Here is a 23843-nt window from a genome sequence, read left to right on the forward strand (position 1 = left end):
TTAATTGGGGATGAGAAAGGGGGTTGTCCAGATCTGTGATTTCATTTGGCAACTTTGAGGTTAAGTGATTTGTCACATATCCAGGATGTGCCTGAGGAAGAATATGAACCCAGATCTTTCTAACTCTGAAGTTAGCTAGCTCTTTGCTGTGCCTTAATACCTCTTGTGATTTAATTTAGCATTGTTAGTCTAGGGTAGATGAAATGACTTTTCTCTAGATTAAGTCACTGTGCCCGGTATGACATGGTTCTGCTGGTCCCTTTGCATACTTCCAAAAAATGAAAAGCAGGTCAAAATTGCCCATGAACTGATAGTGCTTATTGGGTGTTTTTTAGTTGTTATAATTACTAATAAGCATCTAATTCTATGGCTTAAACATAGGGCTTTTTTTTTTAGCTTCCTTGAACACAGTAAAAGTAATCTTCAGGAATGAGATTTTTGTTGATAGGTTAAAGTAGAAATGATAATCTAAGAAGCTGGTCCAGATTCAGATTTTTTTTTTCGTATGACTATATTGTTACAGATTGCATTCATCTTTGTGAATATTAATATTTGTGTAAAGTAGATTGTAACATGTCCTCTACTAAAGTAAACAGCCAATATTTTGTGGGAGAAAAGCTGTGGTTTGAACAAAAAATCTATTCTCCCTTTGGTGTTTAAGAAAAGAACAACAGAAATGGACCCAGCTGGTGTTTCTCGGGCCGTTGGAGAGCCAAGCATCCTCCCAGCTTTCCCAGGTGACCTTGGCTGCTTCTGTGAGATGGTTTGTGAGCACCGAGGGTCGTCGGCAGGTGTAGAAGAGTCATGGACCTCCAGCCCAGATCTGACTTCAGTGGTTTTTTACTGAAAGTTCTTCTATCCTCCTGTCCTATTAAATTAACTGGGAGAATGCAGGGCTCTCCAATGGCCCTATTGTTCTTTTCTTAAACACCAAAGGGACAATAGATTTTTTGTTCCAACTACAGCTTTTCTCCCACAAAATATTGCCTGTTTACTTTAGTAGAAGACATGTTACAATCTACTTTACACAAATATTAATATTCGCAGAGATGAATGCAATCTGTAACCATATAGTTCTATGAATTGTCTTTCACTTGCATTGAACAAATAGCTTGTTCCTGAAAGGCCTGAGAGATTTTGGTTGATTTGCCTCCTTTATTCCATCTGATCCCCACTGATCGAGTCGTTAACTCAGCAAGCCGTTCATTCAGATGGTGTCCATGTTTACTGACATCTACAATAAAACGTGCATTATGTTATTTAGAACAAAAAGAAGTGGGAGTCATTTGTACTGTTTCTTTTCTAAGCAAATTTTGTTTGTAATTACAAAATCTGTTTGTCTGATTTTGATCGTTACTGTTTTTGCTTTAGTCAGATACTGAACCTGGCAGATATGTATGGATTAGAGGGGCTCAAAGAAGTCACACTTTATATTCTTAAAAGAGACTACTGTCATTTCTTCCAGAAGGTATGTACTCTGTCCCTGAAATCTTATATCCAGAGTGTAGACCTAAAATACCCAGAGTATTTTGAATTCCAAGGGAAAGTAATGTATAGCTCTTTATAATACTAAGCCCATGCTGCTCTTAGGAAAAGGTGATCCCAGTTGAGAAATCAATCCACCTTCAGTATTTTTTTTTTATTTTTTATTTTTATTTTTTTTAATTTATTTAACTTTTAACATTCATTTTCACGAAATTTTGGATTCCAAATTTTCTCCCCTTTTGTCCCCTCCCCCCACCCCGAAACACTGAGCATTCTAATTGCCCCTATCACCAATTTGCTCTCTCTTCTATCATCCCTCTCTGCCCTTGTCTCCATCTTCTCTTTTGTCCTGTAGGGCCAAATAACTTTCTATACCCTTTTACCTGTATTTCTTATTTCCTAGTAGCAAGAACAGTACTCGACCGTTGTTCCTAAAACTTTGAGTTCCAACTTCTCTTCCTCCCTCCCTCCCCACCCCTTCCCTTTGGAAGGCAAGCAATTCAATATAGGCCATATCTGTGTAGTTTTGCAAATGACTTCCATAATAGTTGTGTTGTGTAAGACTAACTATATTTCCCTCCATCCTATCCTGTCCCCCATTACTTCTATTCTTTCTTTTGATCCTTTCCTTCCCCATGAGTGTTGACCTCAAATTGCTCCCTCCTCCCCATGCCCTCCCTTCCATCATCCCCTCCACCCTGCTTATCCCCTTATCCCCCACTTTCCTGTATTGTAAGATAGGTTTTCATACCAAAATGAGTGTGCATTTTATTCCTTCCTTTAGTGGAATGTGATGAGAGTAAACTTCATGTTTTTCTATCATCTCCCCTCTTTTTCCCTCCACTAATAAGTCTTTTGCTTGCCTCTTTTATGAGAGATAATTTGCCTCATTCCATTTCTCCCTTTCTCCTCCCAATATATTTCTCTCTCACTGCTTGATTTCATTTTTTATAAGATATGATCCCATCCTCTTCAATTCACTCTGTGCACTCTGTCTCTATGTGTGTGTGATCCCACCCAGTACCCAGATACTGAAAAGTTTCAAGAGTTACAAATATTGTCTTTCCATGTAGGAATGTAAGCAGTTCAGCTTTTAGTAAGTCCCTTATGACTTCTCTTTGCTGTTTACCTTTTCATGCTTCTCTTGATTCTTGTGTTTGAAGGTCAAATTTTCTTTTCAGCTCTGGTCTTTTCATCAAGAATGCTTGAAAGTCCTCTATTTCATTGAAAGACCAATTGTTCCCCTGAAGTATTATACTCAGTTTTGCTGGGTAGGTGATTCTTGGTTTTAGTCCTAGTTCCTTGGACTTCTAGAAAATCCTATTCCATGCCCTTTGTATCCTGTAATGTAGAAGCTGCTAGATCTTGTGTTATCCTGATTGTATTTCCACAATACTTGAATTGTTTCTTTCTAGCTGCTTGCAATATTTTCTCCTTGACCTGGGAACTCTGGAATTTGGCCACAATATTCCTAGGAGTTTCTCTTTTTGGATCTCTTTCAGGAGGTGATCTGTGGATTCCTTGAATACTTATTTTACCCTCTGCTTCTAGAATCTCAGGGCAGTTTTCCTTGATGATTTCATGAAAGATGATGTCTAGGCTCTTTTTTTGATCATGGCTTTCAGGTAGGCCCATAATTTTTAAATTGTCTCTCCTGGATCTATTTTCCAGGTCAGTTGTTTTTCCAATGAGATATTTCACATTATCTTCCATTTTTTCATTCTTTTGGTTTTGTTTTGTGATTTCTTGGTTTCCTATAAAGTCATTAGCCTCCATCTGTTCCATTCTAATTTTGAAAGAACTATTTTCTTCAGTGAGCTTTTGAACCTCCTTTTCCATTTGGCTAATTCTGCTTTTGAAAGCATTCTTCTCCTCATTGGCTTTTTGAACCTCTTTTGCCAATTGAGTTAGCCTATTTTTCAAGGTGTTATTTTCCTCAGCATTTTTTTGGGTCTCCTTTAGCAGGGTGTTTACCTGCTTTTCATGCTTTACCTGCATTTCTCTCATTTCTCTTTCCAGTTTTTCCTCCACCTCTCTAACTTGATTTTCAAAATCCTTTTTGAGCTCTTCCATGGCCTGAGCCCATTGGGTGGGCTGGGATACAGAAGCCTTGACTTCTGTGTCTTTCCCTGATGGTACGCATTGTTCTTCCTCATCAGAAAGGAAGGGAGGAAATACCTGTCCACCAAGAAAGTAACCTTCTATAGTCTTATTTTTTTTCCCTTTTCTAGGCGTTTTCCCAGCCAGTGACTTGACTTCTGAGTGTCCTCTCCACCCCCACCTTGCTTCCAGATCCGCCCAGCCAGCACTTGGGGTCTGAGATTCAAATGCTGCTTCCCTGCCTCAGGGCTTTGGGCTGGGGCAGGGCTGCTATTCAGTGTGAGATTAAGTTCAGGTGCTCAGGTGTGGGCAGGGCCGCCTCACGGGCTCCGTTCCCTCAGGGGGTTTATGCAGAGACCTTCAACAATGGATTTGGGCTCCTGCCTGCTTGGGGAGCCCTGGTCTGCTTGCACCTCAGCTGCTGCCTCCCGAGGGGGCCCGAGTTATGGGGGCACCCCACTCCCCTCTTGGCAAGCTGAGAAGACCCTCTCACCAACCTTTGGGGCCCGTGGGTGGAGGGACCAGCGCGGCTGCTGGAGATTCCGTCCCTGAAGCCTACTTGGATCCGCTCCTCTCGGTGCCGTGGGGCCAAGGCAGGGCTGGGCTTGGCTCCAGGTCCGCAGTGCCACGGACCTTTGGTGTCTGTTTTCAGGGCTCTCTGGAACGGAAATCTCATCTGCTCTGTTGTTCTGTGGCTTCTGCTGCTCCCGAATTTGTTGGGAGTTCTTCTTTACAGTTGTTCTATGGGCTGTGGGTTTGGAGCCAGCGTATGTGTGTCTTTCTGCTCCGCCCCCACCTTAAGTATTTAGCAAGCATTCAGTTAGGCCATCATAAAGCAAAGCATCTGGAGCACACTAACTCAGGGCCATACATGAATGACTTCTCTGGGCTGTGATTTAATGTTAAACTCTTTACCTTTGTAGAAAGCTGACAAGAAATCTCTCAATATTTTTTCATCTTGGTTGGGAATTTTAGTTATACAGTATCTATTTATGGCTCCATGCAATACAATAAATTATTCCCTTGCATTTAGTCTTGGGAAAATTTTATTTTTATAAATGAATGTGTATGCTTTCTATTTGTCAGAAAACAACCTATGTAAAAAATTGTTTCCCTATTTGTGTTAGCAAAACTTTAGAGCGAAATTCACCGTTCAAGTGATATAGTGCCTGAAAGCATCTACGTATTCCTTTTGACCATCGCTGTTCTATTTTTATGTATTTTACCATCCACTCTGCTTTATTCTACCTGCCTCAAGTCATTTTGGAAGCAGACAGCATATATGTATATGGAACTCAAAACATTTAAAAAGTGAATTTTAAAAATTGTCTTTACGTGTAATTGAAAAAGAATATTATTTAAATGGAAAAAATTTTAAATGATTGTTAAAAAAATTGACATGTAATTAGAAAAAATAAAAAAGGAATGTGATTCAGAAGGGAAAAAAAGACAGGATACAAGCATCAACTATGCGAAATTGTGAATAATTTCAACATTTTAGTTGTCTAGAATATATAGTCACAATTTCAATCATTTCCAGGAATATTGATTATCCATTTTGCAGTTTTCTTCTTTTTCACAAAAAAATTAAGATTCACTTATTGGTTTCCTGAGTGAAGGGAGAGGAGTATATATTTGATTTGAAGGATTCATATAACGACAACATGACCCAACATCATAAAGAAATGCTGCATAAAGAAACTCGTGTTTGAAGGGGTTTCAAATAGAATTGAGATTTCATTTGAGTCACAATCATTTAAAATAGGACTTTTTCTTTTCCTTGAGGCGTCTCATTTGTTTCCTAGAAAAAAATGAAAAAGTCATCACTGTTAAAGTGAAGTATATTCCTTGCTTGTCCCTTTCTGTCTCTTTTGCCCATCACTGAATATGAGGTTTACTATATTCAGGACTATGAAAATGTGCAGCTAGACAGGAAAAAACAAAATGTAGCTTCTGGGAAGGGTTGGTAGGCAGGAAGATCCAGTCTGGACCAGGCTCAAAGCTTCAGGTCCCCTCTGCCTGTACCTCCATACTAGAAAGGTGATAAAATCAAATCAGGATGGAAGCAAGACTGGGGAGTGTGAGCAAATCTCCCACCCTGTAATCAGTTTGAGTCCAAACAGTAGACCTCTACTTACCACCGCCCTAGACCTGCTCAGAACAAGAGACTCCCCCTCTTTCAGTCACTGTCAGTCCTGGGGCTTGGGCTTTGGTCAGTGAAAAATTCCATTGCTCTCTGGCCAGCCTACTACTACTACTACTATTGCTACTGCTACTGCTACTACTACTATCTACTACTAACTATACTAGATCCCATCAGCTCAAGACCAAAGATGAAGGTGGTGATGATAACTATTTCTGACCCATGCCTAACCAACCCTTTCCTTTCCTAATGTCTGTCATTAGGAATCTGAGAATTTGTCAAAAACTGACTAGATAAAATCTTTCTTTCCCTTCTACCACTCCCACAGCCCTTATACCTACCTACTCACCCTATCTGTACTCTGTGTCCACATTCCATTCTGCCTCTCCTTGCATTGTGGCCTCTGAGACCCCTTGTCTGTTATTACTAAACTGTCCTTCATGTTAGACTTCTTTCTCTCAAACACCTTCCATGTCCTTGAAATTACAGAACCCTTGTCACTCACAAAAGACACCCATCCTTCTTTAACACTGACTTCTCTGATTCCCTGCTCTCATGCCCTACCTTCTCTCTAGGTTGAGAGGTATATTAGGGACCAACAAAGGGACACTTTGGAAGATTAGCTTTCTAAAAAATGTACATTTTTTTCTTTCACTTTTAAGTCTATTTTCTTCAAAACAAGAAAAAGAGATGCTCCCCCCAAAGTAGATTGTATTATACTACTATAATAATCATTGTGGAAATGGAGAAGAGTATGGGAAGAACACTCATGATGGAGTTGGGATGGTCATACGTAGATGTGGGTTCTTTGTAAGTTGGGTGCTTGTTCAGTGGTTATTGCCTATATAGTGGTTTCCATCTGTGGGTGCATGTTAAACTAACCAGGGTACAAGGTGTCTTAGTACCTCCAAGCTTGTCTTATACTTAAAACAGATAAAACTTTAATTCTATTTTATTTTGTTTTAAAGGGGGCATTGTGGTATACAGAGCCGGTTCATAATCAGAAAAGGCTGAGTTCCAGTTGTGTTTTGACATACACAAGCCATGTAATGTTGACCTAGTCCCTCGGCCTCTCAGGGTCTCAGGCAACTTTCTCTACTCTACATGCACAGTGGGCACCAGTTTCTTATCAGGAGTTCCCTATACTGAGGAAACACAGGGCCAGTCCTTGAAAGTTATGTTGCGTTCTTAGCAGAGGGAATTACTATAAAATCAAACTTAAGTCACTTTTAAAAACGAGTCAGATATTGATGGTCATGTTAGAAGAGCTGTCACGTTAGTGGCTGTACTCGGAGACATATGTGAAGATGAATTTTCTTTTCTTTGCAAGCAGCAGTACTTCAGATGTACGTTGTGAATTATTAGATATTTATTTTTTTTCTAATGCTGTGTATTTTATTTTGTTGATTAAAAACATCATTCTGCAGAGGGGTCCGCAGGTTTCACTAGACTGACAAAGGGTCCACGACAGAAACGTCAAGAACCCTGTTCTAAGTTATTTTCATATGTAGTGGTGGTTTTTAAGTGTCAGCAGTCTTTCACATCATTAATAATAGTTTCTAGTTTATATTTTTGAAAACTGCTCATTTTAATGATTTCATAGGAGCCTACAGTTTCTTTGATACTGGGAACTCTTAGGTGAAGAAACTCCCTCTATGAAAGCAGAAAGTCACTTTATCTCTAGCTCATAGTCTTAAAGAATTGCCTAGAGCTAAGGTGTCAAACACATTTATGACCTGAGCCATATTAAAATATAACTAGGAAATATTTAACAGAATAAATAAAAATACAGCAGAACATAGATAATATTAATATATGATTTGTAAGTCAATATGTGGACCATATCCTCATGGATTCTTACACATGGCTCAGTGACCTTGTTTCTATTGAAGTTTGACATCATTGGCCCAATTACTGAGAAAACTTGTACAGGGTCACGCAGACAGTATTATGTCCCTTAAACAATGACTTTTCTTGCTTCAAGAAGGGCCCTTTATCCACTATACCATATTGTTTTATATTTTCTGTCTCTATATATAATATCACATATTTTATTTCCTCTATATCTTAGATATCAGATCCTTATCAGAAATTCTTGATGCAAAGTTTATTTTCCACAAAGTGGTAATTTCTCTGGCCATTTGTTACCTCTCTTTACATAATTCTTGTCTGTCTCAGAGTACAAATATCTAGACCAACAGCAGAAATTAAGCCTGCCCAGCTCATTTTATACAACAAGGTAGTGCCCTCTATAATAAATGCAACTGAAACTGATGGTTTGTTTTAATAAAAAAAAAAAAAAGGCATATTCTTCAACAGTCTGTAATAAGTCCTTAGTTACGAAAAAATTCTATATAAGAATCCACAAGGGTGAGGAGTGGGGTTTGATGTCTGCAATATGTCCCTATTAAATTTTTAAACTTAGTTCAAAAAAAGACATGACAAGGTTTACCTTGCCCTCCCCCCTACAGAAACACACCTCTTTGATGAGGTGAGGGCTAATGGGTATGCAAATCACATTATACTTTTCAAATATTTTAGGGCATCTTTTTCCCCTGCCCTCCTCTACCTCTTTTATTTTATTTTATTTTTTTGCATTTTTCACATAGTTCATATCACATAAAACAATTCCAACTTTTGGTCAGGTGATACTTCTTTTAAAGCATTTACAATATAGACCACAAACGAATTTTCTTTTTTAACATTAACCGAGACACAAATAATAACAATGTATGCTAACTTCACAAGCCCTTGACCTAATTGTCTCCACAGTATTACTAAGAATTAAAGGACCCTAACTTATTGTTGTTAGTCTAAAATCCTAAGCCTAATAGCTTAATTTTAGACTTAGCCTCAGATGTTCCCCTACCAACAATCTATAATTTAGTAGATCTGGTATTAAGCTTACAAACCTTTTGACTATAGGAAATTGCCACTAAGAGTAGGGACATTGCAGGGAAGCAGTATCTTCCCACCTTCATGTCAGTTCCAGGCAGGAGTAGATTTAGCCAGGTGTCAGTGGGGAAATTGAGTCAGGAGAATCCTACCTCAGCCCAGGCTGAACAGCCACTCCCCTACCCTTCCCATGAGATCACCTTTTGCAGTTCATACCAGCATCTCACAGGCTTACTGGCATCATGGATTGGAGGCTCAGACCACCTTTTTTGCTATCCATACCTGGAGTTAGACTCAGAAGAACAGTCAGTTAATAGTCCCATAGAATCTTAAAATGGCAAGTTCCAGTAACCAGGTTTCAGATACGACTAATTTCACATTGACTAAGGAACATCTTTTGAGGCAAGTCTTAAGTGGCTTATGTGCCTTTCTATACATGTTCTAGTTCCTGATAAAATAACAATCATAAAATCAAATTTACCATTAAAACCTTCACTTTTCCATCAACGCCAAATTTTACTCAAAGTTATGTGCCTCTAGGAAACTTAGACTAAAATTCTTTTCCCCAAACTAAAGATGTCTCTGATTTAGTCTCAGTAATTAATTCAGTCATTTGTTTTAACACTAATTGCTTTTACATCACTTTGTAACATGTCCAATTTTTCTCCCCGTCTCTCCTCTTCCCCCACCCCCTAATACCTTGCATTCTGATTACTCCTTCCCTCAATGTACCCTCCCTTCTATCACACCCCACCCTTCCCTTATCACCATCTTCTCTCTTTTCTTGTAGGGCAAGATAAATTTCTATACCCCATTTCCTGTGTTTCTAATTTCCCGGTTATATGCAATAATAATTCTCAACATTCGTTTCTAATACTTTGAATTCCAACTTCTCTCCCTCCCTCCCCATCCCCACTGAGAAGGGAAGCAATTTAATACAGACTAAATATGTGTTGTTTTGCAAGACTTCCACGATAATCATGTTGTGTAATACTTATCTATATTGCCCTCTATCCTGCCCTATCCCGCCTTATTTTTTTTGTTCCCTCATTTAATCTTGTCCCTTCCCAAAAGTGTTTATTTCTAGTTACTCCTTTCTCCCATTTGCCCTCCTTTCTATAATTTGGTTTTGTTGCATGATGATCATAAACACTTCAGTTTAGAGGTGTGTAAAGCATTTTAGAAATCTACTCTTCTGTTTGTTTCATTTTAAAAATGAATGGAGTCCCAGAAAGTTGTGCCTCATCCACGTTTACAAGTGGGGAATGGCAGCCCACATCCTCTGCTTCCAGTCCAGTGGCCTTTCCATTCATCATGACTTTAAAGGTGACAGGGCTAAATGTGTATGGAGAAAATGATGACAACAAGCCAAGGAAAAAAACTGGAATTCTGGAATCTAAATGAGTCAAATACTCTTCTGTGCAAAACCAAAGGCACTGTCTAACTTATTTGTCTTGATTTTAAAAGAATAGACTGTTGGAGGCCACTTGTTCGTATAAATTTATAGATGTGTAAATGGTGCCTAATTCTTTTGTAAAAATGTGCTTTTTAGCTTGCTGGTCCTTACTGTCATCAAGGCATGTTCCTCTTTCAGCTGACAAAGAACAATGCTTGGTTGTTGTTTTTGTGCTGTAGCCTGTCCCTGGGAGATTGGAGGCTATCCTAGAGTGCCTGATGATTGCTCATTCGGTGGGAGTGGAAAGTCTCTATGATGACTGTATGAGGTAAGTGATCTGAAGTACTGTTTTGAAGTAGTCAGTGTGGCAGCCCTGTTTTGATCACTTCCCTGGTTTGATAGTACTTCCAGATATGTCTGTTATTTTTTCTAGGCATAGCTTTAGAATTTAATGGCCACAAGTTAGGATAATTGGGCTAATTCCCCATTTCAGTTCTCACTTTGAAGGTAGACAGGATTAACATCTATCCACAGTTATTAAATGTAGTTTAACGTGTTCAGTTCTGTTTACATTGGTTCAGCTCAGTGTTGGGCTGAAAACTGCACTTCTACAAAAGGTGGCTCCGTTAATCCTACCATGAAATGAATTAGTGTGTTACCATGATTTCATCTAGTTATATTGTAACCATTTGTACTTTATTTATGTCATTAAAAGGTGGTAGGTTATTTTAATGCTTCTTAATTTAATTTCTAACAGGTGGATTGTAAAGCATTTTGCTAGATGTTGGTCAGAGAGGAGCTTTGCAAATATACCTCCTGAGATCCAGAAAAATTGCCTTACTATGTTGATTCAGTCTTTAGTAAGTATACCCTGAATGATTTTTAATCTATTATTTAATTTATTATTTATTATTATTAATTTATTTATAATAATTATTATTTAATTTATTATTGAGATTATTTAGTTTTTTAGAGGTAGTGTTAAGTCATTTAGTCTTTTAAATATGTTAATTAAGGCAGTTTTTTTTAACAAAAGAAAGAATTTGCTGTTAATATTATATGCTAAAATAATGTCTGTATTTTTGTATTATTAATATACTTTTGATACCTTAGAGCAGGCCTGCACAACATTGAGCCCAAAGGCCACTTGCAACCTGTGGAAGGATTTTGGGCAGCCAGTGAAAAATGTAGAAGATGTAAAACAGTCCAGTACAACGTATGCCCACAGTCCATGTATGTTGTGCAGGCCTGCTTTAATTAGTAGTCAAAAATATATCAAGTGATCTTTATGTTAATTTTTAGTCAATAGATCTATATGAGTTCTATTATATTCTGACCTGCAGAGAATTCTGATTTTTATGGAAATACTGACTCAAAAAAGAATATTCTGTGAGTTACCTTTCTAAAGCTGTGAAGTTTTAGTCCTCAGCTATTCTGTCACTTCCCTTCTCAAAAATCTTCTAGGATAAAATACAAAACTTCTCAGCTTGACATTGAAAATCTTTTGCATTTTTAGTACCAGCCTTTCCTTCCAGCCAATGACATTTTATATTTCTTCCCTTCCTGCATTCTGTTTCAGGAAAAAACAAAACAAAACCAGCCCCCTTATTGTTCCCTCATCCTGACTTTTCATTGCATGCCTCTGCATAGTTTGTGACAATTAAGGCTCAGCACAAATGCCATCTTGTTTGCAAACCTTTACCAGATCCCCTCTTGTCCTTCTGAATTTACCTTGTATTTACTTATCTGTAAACATGTTGTATTGTCCCAGGACAGCTGAAGGTCTTTGAAGGCAGGCTTTGGTTTGTTTTCATTTTTATATCTCCAGTGTCTGGTCCACAGGAACAACCTAATAAATGCTGAATCTCTTCAATGTCCCTCTTTTGCTCACGCCTATCCTGACCTCTCTCATCTGAACTTCCCCTGCATTGTACTTAGTCTTTTTTTGATGACTTCATGTCAGATAGAACTTCTATCTAAATTGCAAACTTTGTGAGTCTTGTATCATATTGACCTTAATAGAAAATGGCCTCAGATATCCCAGGGATCTGTCCTTGGCATGAAGCTGTTTCATATTTTTGTCAGTGACTTGGATAAAGGACTAATTGACATAGTTATAAAACTTGTAGAGGCCATGAGGCCAAGAGGGTGGATGATGGAATCAGTATTTGGAAAGATCTCTAGAATATTGGACTGAATTGAATCAGATTAAACTGAACGGGGATCCATTAGGATCCATCTTACACTCAGAGTAAAAGAAGAGCACCCAAAGGTAAAGCACAGGTGAGGCATGGCTAATTAGATTTGCATTGAGATCTAGCATCCAGGGAATTTTGAGGTTCAATCGGGGCACTGCATCTTAAGAAGGATATTTATAAGCTGGAAGGCATCCATGATCCACTGGGAGACAGGATGGTAAAGAACTTTGGAGTACTGCCATATTAAGATTGAAGAAACTGGAGGTATTTAACATGGAAAAGTGAAGACTTAAGAGGGGAGAGGTAGGGAGAGAAGCACAATAACACTTGACTATTTCAAGAGTTCTCATTTCAAAATGGGAACAGACTTGTTCTGCTTGCCGCCATAGAGCAGGCCTAGGTGCCATGGATAAAAACTACAAACCTGTCCATTTAAGTGTGATGTCTGAAAACTTTAGAGCTACTGAGAAGTGTAATGGATCTCCCCATGAGGTCTTCAGACAAACCAGTTATTGAACTTATTGTACATGGATTTGGGTTCTGGACCTATGTTGGACCTTCTAATCACTGAAATTCTGTGATTCTGTGATCTTACTTTTTAAAGAAATTTGTTTGATTTTTTTTAAAGATAGTTTTACATGAAGTACCCTTCACAAAACAAATGAAGGAAGCTAACGTGGGTTCTTGAAGGCTATTCTTCCATAGCCCAAATTCTGGCATGTTCTATCTGTCCTTCTTGGTAAGGTTTTGAGAGAAAGTGAGAGCAAGGTGAAGGAGCAGGAAGCTGTGCGATGAGCCCCTTCCCCCAAAACACAAAATAGAAATAAACCTCTGCTATACAGATTGAATCCTGATGGCAAGTGTAAGAAAAAGTTGCAGTGATTCATTTTTCCAGCCCAGGTCTGAATAGAGAGGTGAGATAGGTCTTCAGACACTTCAGACACTTCAGACACTAGGGATGGGATCTGGTCAGGAAAAGTCACATGGAGTGCTCTGGTACCCAGGGCCCTTGGACAGGAGACTGTTCCACATTTATACCAGAGTGCCATGATGGGAATGGGTGCCACTTGGCAGCTTTGTCATTAATTATTCATTTCTTGTCTCAAAACCAGGGCAGATGGAGGGTGGCATTTCAGATTAAGAAGTAATAAGAGGCCCTGAGCATTGTACTGAAAGGGGAGCAGGTTCAGAATCAGTCAGCAATTATGTGGCTCAGACTTTAAGAGCAGAACGAAACCTCATTTGCAGCTTTTAGCCTGATTTGAAGCTTGCAGAGTAATAAACCAAGGCAAGAATCCCAGGAAGAAGGGGATTCTGTAGTTTTGTCCCTTTGAACCAGTAGATCTTCCTAAGCTGACTGATAGTGTATCAGTCCAACAACAATCTTCTTTTGCTCAGGCCCAAACCCAGGTCAGGATTTTGCTAAGCTCAAAACATGGGAACAGTAGTAAGACTTTGCCCTATATTAGACCACTCTGAGCATAGTGGAAGCTTGCAGGTTCTCAGCCTAAGTTATCCCTAAAGTCAACTTGAAGTAACATAACACTCAGCATACCAGGAAAGCATCAATATGACCGTCCCAGGTTTTCCCTCCAGAAACTCCCAGAGCTTTGCTTTAACTTTGTCTGAAGTCAGAAAGTAGTCTAGAAGACTAAACAAATACAAATAAATCCCACCATAAAAAGCAGTTATGGTGACAGGGACAATGAAGACATAAACCCAGAAGAGAGTGATGACACAGTATCTACAAGGAAAGCCTCAAAGAAAAATGCAGTTTGGGTACAGAGTAACTAGAGTTCCTGGAAGTGATGAAGCACTAGTTTTAAAAAGACTTTTAAGAATTTTTATAAATGAAATGAGAGTGCTGGTTTTTAAAAACTGGAAAAGAAATGAGAGCAATGGAAAAAAGGATTGGAAAAGAAATTTATGACTTGGCTCAAGAGGTACAAAACCTTGCCTAAACACCAAAAAACTTCTGAAAATTAGGATGGACCAAATTGAAGATAGTGACTCTGTGATGCAGCAAGAAATATCAAACAATCAAAAGGCTGAAAAAATAGAAGAAAATGTAATATATCACATAGTAAAAACAACTGATCTAGGAAAAAAATTGAGGAGAAAAAAAAATTTAAGAATCATTGAACAACCTGAACTCCATAATAACAACCAAAAAAGAATCTACATGTCATTTCAAGAAATCTTAAAAGAAAACTGCACAGACTTCTTAGAAGTAGAGAACAAAGTGTGTGTTAATAGGGGTGGGGGTGGGGTGCCCAAAAGACAGGGGGAGAATTCTCTGATTACCTCTTAAAAGAAATTTCTAAGTGAAAACTCTCAGGAACATGATAGCCAGAATTCAGAGCTTCCAGATGAAACACACACACATACACACACACACACACACACACACGTACAGACACATGTGTGTATATCTAGATCTAGATCTATCAAGCAGCCAAAAAGAAGAAATTCAAGTACTGAGGAACCACTATGAGGAACATACTTGAGCTAGCAGCCACCACTTTAAAGGAGTGTAGAGCCTGAAATATGATGTTCTAGAACAGGGATGGGGGAACCTGCAGTCTTAAGACCACATGTGGCCATTTGGTCCTCAAATGCAGCCCTTTGACCAAATCCAAACTTCATAGAACAAACATCCTTAATAAAAGGATTTGTTCTGTAAAACTTGGACTTGGTCAGAAGGCTGCATTCAAAGATCTAGAAAGCCACAGGTTCCTCACTCCTGTTCCAGAAGGCAGAGGCAGTGGATTTAAAACTAAGATTGGCTTACCCAGCAAAACTTCAGGAGAAAAAAAGAATCTTTAATGAAACAGAGGACTTTCAACATTCTTGATGAAAGTTGTAGTCTTTCAATCTGATTGAATACTATTGTGTTGATGAAAATTATGGTTTCAGAGAAACTTGAGAAGACTTTCATGAACTGATAGAGAGTTAAGTGAACAGTGAATATATGATATATTTTTCCCAGATGAATCTAAGCTCTTTGAGGAAAGGAACTGTATTTTGTCTTATCTTTGTATTTTTAGTGCCTAACATAATTACTTGCCCATAGTAGGTGCTTTATCTAACATGTATTTGCATATTAGATTGGACACATTTTTAAGGGTATTGAAGGACAAATTCTCAAGCTATGTGAAAGAGAGAAGAATGCTGAATGACTTTTTAAATTATAAACATCGTACTACCAAAAAAAGAGCACTTGAGAAGATATCAACAAGTACTAACCCTTAGGGCTACTTTCTCATTTCTGCAAAATTCTTTACACAAGTATGAACCATATCTTTGTCACAATCGTAAAGGGAAAAGAAGCAGAGATGTTCACAAGCAATATCTTACATTACACCACATCTTTACAAGAACCCAAGGTACCCCATGTTTATTGCTGTTGATCTATACAAAAACATTTTATTTATAGAGCAAAATGTTGCCTTAAATGCTGTCTTCCTGCAAGATACTTTCATGCAGATACATGAGAGACAGATTCTTTTTGGTTGATCCTTTAATAATAACAACCAAGACAAAATAGAAGCCATTTGCTTGCTTAACAGTTGCTGTCATGAAGGTCATCCACTCTTCTATGAAAATGGAAGAGGAATTACCTATAAATGGTAAGGTCTTTGAAATGCAGCTGTTTCTTGATTTTGTTTTACTAATTACTTTAAACCGTAAAAAATTGCAGAACCTCTTAATGACATTGTAATGCCAATGTAATACCCACAGTAGCTGCTATGGGATATGCATGCATATTTCCAGTTTCCCAAAATGTAAACTCTCTTCCTCAAAGATAGATTCAAAATATTTATTCAGATGCCAGAAAGCCATCTACCATGATTAACAATGAAGTTCATACCCATTACCAATAAAGGGAGCACTGCCTTCCCTCTGTTATGCCTCCCCACAAACAAGCTCCTCTAGGCAAAATTCCACCCTCTCTCACTCATGCTAGCTGCTGTCTCACTCTCTCCCAACTCTGTCTCATTTTTTCTTCCTGCTGCATCCTTCCTGCTCCACCCAATCAGCAAGCTCCTCCCACCTTCAGCTCCATGTGACTCATGCTGTGGGCTGGGCTAAAGCTCAAAGCAGGTCACATGGGGTATCAAATTCCCTTACCATTAGAGACATCTATGCTGATTTCAGTTCAAGAATTCATGCAGAAAAAACAAAACAAAACAAAACAAATGAGTGATCTCTGAGGTCTCTTTCAGTTCTAAATCCATGATCTTAAAAATGCTGTCCTGTCATCCAAATTATGTTGAACAGTTGGATGGGCAAAACATAGAGCTGGTTTATCAGTTCATATACCTTGGACCCAAAATCAAATCAGAGAAAGAGAATGGTCATGATTGTATTTGGGAAGTTGTGCAATACTTCTAATGACCCCAAGATTCTCCTTGAAAGAAAAGATCATTTTTGTTGTCTCATTTTTTAAAAAACCACTACTCTCTCTGCACTATCTCATAATCTCTTATCATTCTTCCCCTAAAATCATGGTCTATCATTCTGTTGATCAGTTCCGTCTTTTAGAATTGTGCTTTTTTACAATCTTGGTTCTCACCTCGTTCATCATCAGGTCTCTCGGAAACTCACTTTCTTCTTGTCTTACATTCATGTCTTACAGCACCAGTGTTCCGTTCCATTCATGTATGATAAATTATTCAGCTTTTCACCAATACTCCTGAGTTTCCAGTTCTTTAGCATTACTAAGGAGTGGCTATAAATTTTTTGGTACAAATAGGACTGCTTTCTCTTTTTTAAAAAATATATTTTGGGGGCGGAGCCAAGACACACTTACGCAGGGTCCTCCCGACAGCCCATAAAATACCTGTAGAGAGGGACCCTCAACAAATATTGGAGCAGCAGAAGTGGAAAACAACAAAGTGGAGGAGATTTCCAGCCCATGGTGACCTGAAAGGCCCACGGAAACGTCGGTTGCACCTGATGTGGAGCCAAGCGTGGAGCCCAGCCCAGCCTTGGCCAAGCAGCGACGACACTCTGGGGGGAGGACACCTTGGGGGCGGAATCTCCAGTTGCAGTAGCGGGTCCTCAGATCCCTCGGCCCACAGGCACCAAAGGTCAGAGACGGGGTTTAATCAGCAGGCCTGGAAGGGAGAAGGGCTTTCCCATAGCTCTGACAGCAGGCAGCAGCCACAGAGCCTACACAGCAGCCCATACAGAAGCTCCATTGCTGGAGCGTAAAAACCCCTGGGGGCATTGAAGAGCTGAGTCTTACCTCAGCCCTGGGTGGAGGCCCTGGGAGAGCTGGTCTTTGTCTTACACTGAATGGCGGCCCTGCCTGTCCAGCTTATCTGAAAATCAGCCCCCAGTGCTGACTTGGGAACTGTGGAGAGGTATCTGCTAAGATTCTGGGCACACAAATCCCTCTCTGAGTCCAGACCAGTACATGCTTGATTGTGCCACCTTGGAGGAACTGAGATCTCACAGATTCCCAGAGTATACCCTGCTCTTGACAAAGGACCCAAAAGTCAAGTAACTGGTTGGGAAAATGCCAAAAAAAGGGGAAAAAAGTAAGACCGTAGAAGGCTACTTTCTTGGTGAACAGATATCTCCTCCCATCCTTTCAGATAAGGAAGAACAATGCTTACCATCAGGGAAAGACATAAAAGTCAAGGCTTCTGTATCCCAAACACCCAAAATAAATATTCAGTGGGCACAGGCCTTGGAAGAGCTCAAAAAGGATTTGAAAATCAAGTAAGAGAGGTGGAGGAAAAACTGGGAAGAGAAATGAGACAGATGCAAGAAAAGCATGAAAAGCAGGTCAACACCTTGCTAAAGGAGACCCAAAAAAATGCTGAAGAAAATAACACCTTGAGAAATAGGCTAACTCAATTGGCAAAAGAGGTTCAAAAAGCCAGTGAGGAGAAGAATGCTTTAAAAAGCAGAATTAGCCAAATGGAAAAGGAGGCCCAAAAGCTCACTGAAGAAAATAGTTCTTTAAAAATTAGAATAGAACAGATGGAGGCTAATGACTTTATAAGAAACCAAGAAATCACAAAACAAAACCAAAAGAATGAAAAAATGGAAGATAATGTGAAATATCTCATTGGAAAAACAACTGACCTGGAAAATAGATCCAGGAGAGACAATTTAAAAATTATTAAGAAAATTTGACCTTCAAACACAAGAATCAAGAGAAGCATGAAAAGGTAAACAGCAAAAAGAAGTCATAAGGGACTTCACTAAAGGTCAACTGTTTACATTCCTACATGGAAAGACAATATTTGTAACTCTTGAAACTTTTCAGTATCTGGGTAGTTGGTGGAATTACACACACACACACACACACTCATACACTCATTCAGAGAGCACAGAGTGAGCTGAATATGATGGGATCATATCTTAAAAAAATGAAATTAAGCAGTGAGAGAGAAATATATTGGGAGGAGAAAGGGAGAATTGGAATGGGGCAAATTATATCTCATAAAAGGGGCAAGCAAAAGACTTTTCAGTGGAGGGAAAAAGAGGGGAGGTGAGAGAAAAACATGAAGCTTACTCTCATCACATTTGACTAAAGGAAGGAATAAAATGCACAATCATTTTTGTATGAAAATCTATCTTACAACACAGGAAAGTGGGGGAGAAGGGGATAGGAGGGGTAGGGGGGATGATGGAGGGGAGGGCAGTGGGAGGAGGGAGCAATTTGAGGTCAACACTTTTGGGGAGGGACAGGATCCAAAGAGAGAACAGAAGCAATGGGGGGTAGGATAGGATGGAGGGAAATATAGTTAGTCTTACACAACATGACTCTTATGGAACTCATTTGCAAAACTACACAGATATGGCCTATATTGAATTGCTTGCTTCCCAAAAGGAATGGGTGGGGAGGGAGGGATGAAGAGAAGTTGGAACTCAAAGTTTTAGGAACAACTGTCAAGTATTGTTCTTACTACTAGGAAATAAGAAATACAGGTAATGGGGTATAGAAAGTTATCTGGCCCTACAGGACAAAAGAGAAAATGGGGACAAGGGAAGGGAGGGATGTTAGAAGAGAGGGCAGATTGGTGATAGGGGCAATTAGAATGCTCAGCATTTGGGGGAGGGGGGAGGGGAGAAATGGGGAGAAAATTTGGAACCCATAATTTTGTGAAAATGAATGTTAAAAGTTAAATAAATAAATTTAAAAAAATAAAAAATATATTTCTTTGATGGATAGGCCTAGTGGTGGTATCACTCCAGAGAACATGCAATAGTTTAGTGATATTTTGGGCTATCATTTAAAATTGTTTGTTATTCATGTTTAGACCTATCTAGACAGTTCCCCCAATGTAGTTGTTTTCCCATAGCCCCTGCAACATTTGTCACTTCTTTTAGTTATCTTTGCCAATCTGATGGATGTGAAATAGAGCCTCAGAGTTTCTTTAACTGGTATTTCTTTAATTATTAGTGATTTGAATCATTTTTTTAAAGTATGGCTTAAGCTTAGATTTTCTTCCCTTCAGAATTGCCTGTTCATATTCTTCAACCACCTGCTAATTTGGAAGTGGGTCTTATTATTATAAATTTGAAGCGATTTTTTTATTGGAGTTGAGACCTTTATCAAAGAAATTTGCTGAAAAATAATTCCACCAGTTAACACTTTCCCTTCTAATCTTAGCTGTATTGAATTTGTTTCTGCAAAAACTTTTTAAGTTTATATAACCAAAATTATCTAAGTTCTGTGACACTCTCTCCTTTGTTTGGGCAGAACTCTTTCTCTTAATCATAGCTCTGAAAAGTAATTTCTTCCTTGTTTTTCCAATTTGGGAGATGACCTTTTATAGCTGGATTATGTATCCATTTGGAATTTATCTTGGTGTAAGTTATGAAGTGATCTAAACTTAATTTCTGCCATATTGCTATCCAGTTTTCCCAGTAGTTTTAATCAGATGGTGAGTCTTACCCCAAAAGCTGGGGTGTTTGGGTTTGTCAAACCATATGGTACAAGGGTCATTTGATTCTGGATGCTATGTACCTTATTTAATTGGTATCTCTCTCTATTAATCAATACCAAATTGTTTTAATAATTACTGCTTCTTAGTTTAGTTTGAGATCTGGTAGTGTCAGACTCCCTGTCTTTCCACTTTTTTTAATTATTTACCTTGAAATTGTTGACCTTTTGTGACTCCAGATGAATTTTATTATTACTTTTGTAATTGTTTAAAACAGTATTTTGACCATTTAGTATGGCATTGAATAAGTAAGTTGAGTATAATTCTTTTTATAATTTATTATAATTTTTATTATATAGGCTTGGTCTTCCCACAAGTAATTAATATTTTTATTATTATATTAGTATCTGTCTTTGCTTCTATAAACAGTTTTTGTGGTTGCTTTTATGTAGTTCTCATGTATATCTTGTTACATAAACTCCCAAGTATTTATATATATGTATTCTCTAATTACTTTGTTCTTATTTTTTAAAATAGGTTTTTATTAGTCTTTTTTTTACATCACCATAATTTCCCCAGTATTTCTCCTTCTCTCTGTTTCAGAGAGGCATCCATATAACATGGTATTTTTTTGAAGATAAAGAAGAAAAAAAATTAGCATTAAAAAGTCTGAAAATGTGTTTCATGTACATCTGTGGCCCTCTCCCTTCTGCCAAGGGATGCAGTGCAGGTGTGTCCTTTTTAGGAGCCATGATTGTTCTTCATGATTTTGTGGAATTCACTTTTGAGCTTTTTTGTAGTTGTTTCTATTGACATTGTTGTAGTCATTGTACCTATTATTTTCTTGGCTCCCCTTAATTGACTCTGTATCAGTTCATGTAGATTTTTACATACTTTTCTGTATTCATCATATTCATAATTTCTGACAGTACAGTAATAGTCCATTATGTTGATCTGCCACAGTTTGTTTAGCCATTTCTTAATCAGTGGGCATCTACTTTGTTTACAAGTGTTTGCTGTCACAAAATGTTTTGTTATAACTATTTTTGTGTATATGGGCATTTTCTTCTTATCAGTGGTCCCTTGGGGTCTGTAGTTATTTTAAATGGAATCTTTCTTTTTTTTCCTACTTGGTCTTTATTGATATAATACAGAAACGTGTGGATTTATTTCACATCCTTGAAGTTATTATTTCAAGTAATTTTTAGTTGACTCTCTGCAAATTTTTAAGTATATTGTCTTATCATCTGAAAAAAGTAATAATTTTATTTCTTTACATATGCTTATTTCTTCAAATTCATTTTCTTATTGATATAACTAACATTTCTAGCACTTTGTCAAATAGGAGTTGTGACAGTGGACACCTTTGCTTTACTCCTGATCTGCTGCAAAGGACTCTGGTTTATCAATATTTATTTTCATCCTGAAAGTGTTTGGCACCATATTGAGCCCATATTTCACACTACATATAGAGACTTATTGACTAATTGAACTAGGAACTCAGAAGGGTATGCTGCCCCTCTGTTGACAATATGGAAAAGACATTATCTTGGGTAAGAGGTAAACATACTTTATCAATATAACCTTATCAACTCTATACAATGCCAAAATGACATGTTTATATGCAGGCAAAATCTGAAGATTATATCAAAACTCCTTAAAATTGCTGCCTGTTTCTAGAAGGAAGTTTTTTTCTTTTTTTTTTAAACATTGAGTGTTTTTCCTTGAGGCCAGGGACTTGTCTCACTTTTGAATTCTTACCCACAATAGCTGGCATCTAGTAGGCATTTAGCAGATTAGTATTTATTTATTGATCACTGTTTTTGATTTAAACCTGGGACATCCTCATCAAAGAACCCCTTGAACAGAATTTGTTCTTTGCTTTCTGGCAATCCCCTTGAAATTTGTGTCATAAAATGCTCTGTTCTCTTGCCTGTACTGGAGACAGAGAATTCTGGCCCTTCTTCAGCCCAAGCCCACCTGTTCCAAAAAGTGTGAGTCTCTGAATAGAATTTGAAGCCTTGCCTCATGGCTTGATTCCCAGCTCCTTCAGGAAGCCTTCCCTGGCCATTCAAGCTCAACCTTATCTCTCACTTATTGTTCCAAGCACTGTCCATGGTCACAAACTTATGCCAAATACACTTATTGCTTTCCTAGTACTGTTGCTCCCTATACCACTTGAACCCACCAATTATAAAATCTTCCTTGATGCCTATGACCACTATCACAACCAGAACGGTTTCATTCTCATGACTGTCTAGTGGCTATCTATCTACCCTGGGCGTGTGTTGCTGTCTGTACCTCTCTTGTCCACTCATCCCCCAGTACCTGGAACACTGCACCGCCACTCCAGAGACTCTGCATCTTTTCATGGGTATAAATCCATTCTGCTTTGGAACTCCTTTCTGGGCCTGAGTTATATTGACAGGTGATTGAGTCCACTTCATCTTGATGGCCCCAAACAAGACTTCACATCCATCCATCCTGTGTGCCCTCCGCACTGGACATACATTCATGTAACACTGTGCCTCTCTCCATCAACTCCCACCCCACCAGCTGTTTTTTACCACCTGCTCTGGCAATAGTAACGAAACCAGTACTGCCATTGCTTCTGCCAAGAGCTTCTGTGGCTCCACTTACCGTTCTTGTGCGATTCAAGCAAAGCTCCTTTCCCTGGCCACTGCCTCTCTATGTGTGTTGTTTCCTCCTGTTAGAATGTAAGTTCCTTGAGGGTGGGAGTTGTCTCTTGTATTTGTGTCTCAGCGCCAAGCGTGTAAGAGGTGTTTGTAAGTCTTCTATTCACTCATTGATTCATTCTTGGAGTGTTAGCTGTGCTGTGATTGCTGTTTCTGTTGGATTCTTACACTTTACTTTAAACCTCCAATCCAAGTCTGGTTACCTGCCGTTAACATTAGGCTCAGTTTTTCCTTCTCCCTTTCTCACTTAACTAGGTATCAGTCGCTGCCTCCTAGTCCCAGTGAGTTTTTTCTGCATTAGTTAGTTTGCGGATCAAATAATTATTATATAAAAAGCCACTTATCTGTTCCAGGTTTTTACTTTAGAAAGAGGGAGGATGTGGGCTGAGCGCTGTAAAACTCCATAAAAGGAACAGATTTACACATTGCTGCTGGATTTTATCTCTTTTAATCTTCTAATCTTATTTTGAATGTTGGGTTAAATTGTTTTTCAACTGTTGTAGCTCATACAATTTGTCTACATGCTTTTTAAAAATTTTTGCAGAGGAGCCAAGGTGGCGGAGTAGAAAGAAGTACATACGCTTAGCTCTTACCCCACAACCCATAAAATACCTGTAAAGAACTCTCAACAAATTTTAGAGCAGCAAAAGCCACAGAACAATGGAGTGGAGGAGGTTTCTGTTCCAGAGAGACCTGAAAAACCGATGAGTAAGGTCTGATGGGCACTGGACCCAGAGCAGAGCCCAGCCCTGCTTTGGTCATGTGGCACCGAGAGGAGCAAATCCGAGCAGGCTTCAGGGATGGAATCTCCACTGGCAGCACAGGTCCCTCAACCCACAGGCTCCAAAGATCAGTGAGACACTCTTCTCAGCTGGCTGAGAGGGGAGCGGGGTGTCCCCATAACTCAGGTCTCCTCAGGAGGCAGCAGTAGAGGCAGCAGTAGATGGGCTCCCAAAGCAGGCAGTAGCCCACATCCATTATTGAAGGTCTCCTTGTAAACCCCCTGAGGGAACCGAGCCCCGT

General features: G+C 38.7%; 1 protein-coding gene across 1 annotated transcript in view; it reads left to right on the plus strand.

Annotated features, from left to right (window-relative positions):
• BTBD8 (BTB domain containing 8) overlaps window positions 1-23843 on the plus strand; it is a 145154-nt gene that overhangs the window by 69062 nt on the left and 52249 nt on the right. Inside the window, 3 exon segments of the mRNA XM_072649072.1 lie at window positions 1372-1468; window positions 10259-10347; window positions 10777-10879. Coding sequence (XP_072505173.1) covers window positions 1372-1468; window positions 10259-10347; window positions 10777-10879 — 289 coding nt within the window.

Source organism: Notamacropus eugenii, chromosome 2, assembly GCF_028372415.1.
Source record: "Notamacropus eugenii isolate mMacEug1 chromosome 2, mMacEug1.pri_v2, whole genome shotgun sequence".
NCBI classification, from domain to species: domain Eukaryota; kingdom Metazoa; phylum Chordata; class Mammalia; order Diprotodontia; family Macropodidae; genus Notamacropus; species Notamacropus eugenii.